General features: G+C 44.1%; 1 protein-coding gene across 2 annotated transcripts in view; it reads left to right on the forward strand.

Moving 5' to 3' along the window:
* Nucleotides 1-4,638, forward strand: part of GSPT1 (G1 to S phase transition 1) — a 65,812-nt gene extending 61,174 nt beyond the window's left edge. For both annotated transcript variants that reach the window (XM_075317956.1, XM_075317957.1), the window contains exons 12-15: nucleotides 80-256; nucleotides 347-436; nucleotides 536-704; nucleotides 2,910-4,638. In XM_075317956.1, coding sequence (XP_075174071.1) covers nucleotides 80-256; nucleotides 347-436; nucleotides 536-704; nucleotides 2,910-2,962 — 489 coding nt within the window. In that variant the 3' untranslated portion in view covers nucleotides 2,963-4,638. The remainder of the gene's footprint in view (nucleotides 1-79; nucleotides 257-346; nucleotides 437-535; nucleotides 705-2,909) is intronic.
* The last annotated feature ends 1,362 nt before the right edge of the window (nucleotides 4,639-6,000 follow it).

The following is a 6,000-nucleotide window of genomic DNA, read 5'->3' on the forward strand; positions in this document are numbered from 1 at the left end:
TGGAGCGGCATGAAATTTCTGACTGTGTTGTGTGGCGATGGTGTTTAACTCGATTTTGTTGCTCCTTTGCACACTCCAGAAGCACAATGTTGAAGTTCTAAGCTTGCTCTCCGATGAAGTCGAGACTGAGCTGGTGGCACCCGGGGAAAATCTGAAGCTCAGACTGAAAGGAATAGAAGAGGAGGAAATTCTACCAGGATTTATTCTCTGTGACCCAAACAACCTTTGTCATTCTGGTCGCACCTTTGATGCCCAGGTACAGCAGCCTCCCTCTGCTCAGTGCACGTTACTCTTTGTAATGCGTCTATATAAACCTGCATCTTTTTTTATCCTTTTTGCCTTTCAGATTGTGATTATCGAGCACAAATCAATCATCTGTCCTGGTTACAATGCAGTGCTGCATATTCATACATGTATTGAAGAAGTTGAAATTATCGTAAGTAATTCTTTACTCTGCACTTAAACACTGTACCCTGCCTGGCCACTTGTACATGAATTAACAAGCGTGTATTTTTTTTTTTCTTTCGCCCCAAAGGCCTTAATCTGCTTGGTAGACAAAAAATCAGGGGAAAAAAGCAAGACACGACCCCGCTTTGTTAAACAAGATCAAGTATGCATTGCCCGCTTAAGGACAGCGGGAACTATCTGCCTTGAAACATTCAAAGATTTCCCTCAAATGGGCCGATTTACCTTGCGAGATGAAGGTGAGATTTTCTGTTTGGCTCTATTTTCAGATGGGGACATAGAAGAGAATACAATTTGTTTGTTTGATACCTGGATGTGTTTTTTTTTTTTTTTTTTTTTTTGTGGTTTAATATAGTTTCTAAGCAGCTGTCATGTAGTGCACACTCCTAATGTGATTTGTTGGGTTCTGACTATGTCTATCTGGTCAAGTAGATGAACTCTGCTCACTGCTTATTTGAGGCAGGCCCAGCGGCTTGGTGTATGGATTTCAAACATTAACTTGTTGTGGTAATTTTACTTTTTTTTTTTTTTCTTTTTTGAAGTTTGATATTAAAGGGGTTGTCCTCTACTTTTACATTGATGACCTCTCCTAAGGATAGACCATCAATGTCTGATCGACCGGGGTGTGATAACCCCGCCGATCAGCTGTTCTCAGTCCCGGCAGCAGCAAGCAGTCGGAGATGCTGGCGCTGCTCCATCTTGTGATAGTCCTGGATACTGCACATCTGCCTCCTATTATGCGAAGTACCTGGCCTCGGGCAGAAGACAGAGCAACGCTGGAGCTGAGCATTTCCAGCTGCCTACTGATGGGACTGAGAACAGCTGATCGGCTGGGGTCCGATACTCTGCACTCCTCCTGATCAGATATTGATGACCTATCCTAAGGATAGACCATCAATGTAAAAGTAGTGGCCAACCTCTTTAAAGGGAACCAAACATCAGCATTTTCCTCTATAAGGTGCAGTACTGGCACTATCAGGCACATTGTGTACATACCATCAGGGTGCAGCTCGGATGTTTAGGCTGTGAAATCCAACTTTATAAAGTTTGAAAATTCATGCGCTTTTTGATTGACGTGTGCACCTTTGCTGCTAATATCCGGGCGGGTTATGCACTTGTATCCCCACCCTCCCCCGCCGCCTGTTCCTCCCTCCCTCCCTCTGGCCGTATGTAAATTTCTAATCTTCAGTTACACAGCATCGGATTTAGAGCCTGCGCATAGCGCTCATCTCCGGCACCGTGTTTTTGATTCTGAAGCCGACAGTATTATGGTGCATGAGAGGGCGGCGCATGCGCCCTCGCTTCTTCAGATCTGTTGTAAACGCGGGAGAGCGCGCGGTCACAACAGGACTGGAAAACAGCTGATCTTACCGATTAGCTGCAGCAGACGATATCGTAGTAATGTCTGCTGCAGCTAATCAGGGTAAGATCAGCTGTGCTCCACTCCTGTTGTGACCGTGCGCGCTCCCGTGGTCACAACAAATCTGAAGAAGCGAGGGCGCATGAAAGCAGGACAAATGAAAGACACCTTATATAAAGGAAATCAGCGTACAACAGACACCGATATAAGTAAGGTAAAACACCAGCTATTCAAAGGCGTCCAAGATGAAACACCAGGTTATATTACCACCTGCTAGAGGTCCAGATTTAAAGCAGTGCAAGGTCCCAGGATCGGTGTGGGAATGGGGTGTTGTCTACATAGTAGATATGCACTCGCTCATTCTTTTAAAGTGTCTCAGGCGGATTTTGGAGCAGTCTCTGTCCTGGATGTCGTGCAAATAAAGAACCTGTGGACGGAGAGGCGCAATAGGGTCTTACCCGGTAAATAGGAGGAGAAGGAATGTACTCACCTGTAGGGGTTGTGAGGTCATAACACCCAGATGCAATAGAGGAATTATGCTAGGCTCAACCGCTATTAGTCTGGTGCTCAGGAGAAAAAAAATCAACACAAACTAGAGAAGAACCCTGGCACACAGTTCATGTGAATTATCACTTTGACAGCCTTGAATAAATCGCGAGCATACCACAAACCCAATGACTTTCAGTTTTTTTCCTGAACTGTGTGCCAGGGTTCTTCTCTAGTTTGTAACAACACCCAGATGAACATGTAATGGTGGAGATAGCTGCAGCACCGGAGACTCAGGCAGAAAAGATCAAGGGAGACCATTTTTTTTCTCGCCGCACTTGTCACCACTACAGAGATTGAAATGAAAACATCCAAGTCTTTATTGAGAATGCTAAGTACAAGTCAAACTTATCGTTCTCAGTAAAGACTTGGATGTTTTAATTTCAGTCTCTGGAGTGGTGACAAGCGCGGCGAGAAAAACCGGCCTCCCTTGATGTTCCTATCTGGATGTCGTGCGCACATAAGCTTAGGTGGAATACGGAGATGTGCACTGATTTTGTTAGTAACTTTGTTCTCTCTCGCTTGCTATGATTTCTAGGTAAGACCATTGCAATTGGAAAGGTCTTGAAACTGGTTCCAGAAAAGGATTAAAGCTTTCCTCTTGACCCTGCACAATACTGTGAGGATATTGACTCTACGGAAGCCTACTTCACATCGCCTTCTTATTTTCAGCCCATTGACAAACTCTGTTCCCTTTTAATCAAAATTAAAGCAGAAAACGACAAGTCCACATAGACAGCTTTCTCATATTGAGAGCTCTGCTATGCCATTGTTGAATTCCCTCCCTTTTGACATTTTTATTTTATTCCCGTTCAAATTCTGCAACCTTTTGGAAAGATTTGGCAATAGCTTCATAAGTGATGTGGACAAAAATTGCCTATGGTAATGAAAACCTAAGATTTATTTTTTATTTTTTTTTTTGTTTTATCATTATTAAACATGCAATACTACCCTTTCATGTCCAGTACATAAACACGTAATTCTAAAGCAGACCGCACATGTTACAGAGAAAACTACCGTGTTAATAAAATATCAGTTTAAAACTTTTTTTTTCTTTTTCCTTTTGGGTATTACTTTTGATTGTTTTCATTTTTTTTTTTTTTTATCTGAATGTAACACTTCTGCATTAATTTTTTTTTATTCTAAATATTCCAAGTATTTTATTAGCCTGTTGGCTTTAACCAATATATTTTGTTTTCTCCTTACCCGACGTCAGAGGTCTATTTTATATAAGACATCCACAGCTTGTAATTACCCCCTCAATTTTAAAGTAAAAACAAACCTGCCCTTATGTGAAAGAGGCAAATTTGATCGAGATAAAGTGGGCAGGTGATCCACCCAAATTGTGTTCTATATCTATAAGAGAAGAGTGGGGGGAAAAATTTCTTTGGGCCGTCAATCGGTAGTAATTCCAAAATTTTAAGGCAGTGAATGGTTTATTTAGATTTCCAGTTTATGATGAAGACCTTGGTAGCACCATCTCCCCCCTCCCCCCTCCTTCTACACCGAAAAGACCTGTCTGGGAAGGGTTAATTTCTCGGTCCTAGTTCAGTCTGTGTAAAGGCTTGAATGCTTCTCCTTGCTGCTTAAAGTGTCTAAGATGAGCTGAGGACGATCACTGCTGAGCTCATACAAGTTTGCACATATTGTACCTTTTTTTTGAGGGGGTGGGCGGGGGGGGTTGGAAGATAAGTAGAGTCCTGTAAACTTTGCATATCAAGAGTTCAGCCTGCCTAGAACTGAAAGTTAGAGACTTCTCTGGTAAATGACGAAGTGATACATTAGAAATATTTTCTTTTATTCCAACGATCCTCAGGATATGAAGAGCAATAGTGTAGCTATCTCCAGCTCCGAGAGTCTTACGAGGGGCCAAAAACAAAAAAAAAAAAATCAAGAATATGGTAATATATACTTTTTTTTGCTTCATTTGGCATTTTGTTTTCCTTCTTCAGAATTAGTTTTTTTTGAGTTCCGATTTATGTTTTGACTTAACGGTGAAAATGTATCGAAATTTTAACAATTCCGAACTCCCAGAATCCTCTGCAGTCAAGACCGCGGCTGCTGATTTGGAAACATAAAAAAAAAGAAAATAAGTAAAAATTGTTTCATCCCCATTTGTTTCTTTGTATCTGTGGAATTTTTTTTTTCATTCATTTCACAAATGAGGCTACATTGTAAGACCAGAGAAAGCTATTGTCCTTCAGTTTCAAATGATTACTCTTGTAGCTGCCGTAATGCATGAAAATGGAAATAAATTTTATTATGTCAGCAAAGATGTGGAGTCGCTTTTTACTTAAGGCTGATCGTAATGGGACACATGCACAGATAGGGACATGTCCAGAAGTCCATCCCCATCGAGCTTCCATATGATCCTCGCAGGATAGAAAGGGAAATAAAGTGGTCACCCCCAGTACGTAATTGACTGAGGCTTCTCTTTAGGATCTGATGTAATTTATCTATTTTGGATAGACTTCTTTTTCTTTTTTGGATCTGTAGATTTGCGTTTCCACAGAAAACCAGCGGCAAAGTACAGATCAGCGCGCATAACAACAAGCCGTGACTCTGCTCCATGGGTGGAAAAATAAGTTGCGGGTATCATTAAATACAATTTGCAAACTTTTTATTTTATTTTTTCTTTGTCGCTCCATTGGGAGACCCAGACAATTGGGTGTATAGCTTCTGCCTCCGGAGGCCACACAAAGTATTACACTAAAAGTGTAAAGCCCCTCCCCTTCTGCCTATACACCCCCCGTGCATCATGGGCTCCTCAGTTTTTATGCTTTGTGCGAAGGAGGCTGACATCCACGCATAGCTCCACATCTTAGTCAGCAGCAGCTGCTGACTATGTCGGATGGAAGAAAAGAGGGCCCATAACAGGGCCCCCAGCATGCTCCCTTCTCACCCCACTCTGGTCGGCGGTGTTTAAGGTTGAGGTACCCATTGCGGGTACATAGGCAGGAGCCACATGCTGTTTTCCTTCCCCATCCCTTAAGGGCTCTGGGTGAAGTGGGATCCTAATCGGTCTCCAGGCACTGGGACCGTGCTCCCTCCGCAGCCCCTGGGGAATCTGCTGGACAGGAGCCGGGTATCGTCAGGGACAAAGCCCTGCCACTGTGAGGTACTCTGTGTCCCCTTGGGGACCGCGCAAGGAGCGCTTGTGCCATTACACACTGCAGCGCTGCTGGGTGTGTTAGTGCGCCGGGGACTACCGCGCTTATTTGCCGGCCGCGCTTATAACTTTAGTCCCCGGCTTTTGCGGCCTAGTATCGCATATTCCCGCCCCCAGGCCTGCCAGTCAGGGGAAGGGCGGGACGCTGCACAGGACGTCAGCGCTGAGGGCTGGAGCATACTTTGTATCCTCCTCCCCCCTCACTCAGCACAGTGGGGCACCAGATTCCCGCACTTTCTAGGGCACGCCCACGGCCCCCTCCTCCTCACAGAACGCCGGCAGCCATTCCTGTCAGCACATCTGAAGCTGGGGAGGAGAGACAACTCGGCTCTGGGAGACCCAGGCAGGGAATCTGGTGATCACACTGTTGATTTTTGACTATATACCCTCCTGGATTGTACTCAGAGGAGACAACAGCATGTCGTCCGCAAAAAGCAAGGGTGCCAAAGCACAGGCTTAC

Source organism: Anomaloglossus baeobatrachus, chromosome 7 (assembly GCF_048569485.1).
Source record: "Anomaloglossus baeobatrachus isolate aAnoBae1 chromosome 7, aAnoBae1.hap1, whole genome shotgun sequence".
NCBI classification, from domain to species: Eukaryota; Metazoa; Chordata; class Amphibia; order Anura; family Aromobatidae; genus Anomaloglossus; species Anomaloglossus baeobatrachus.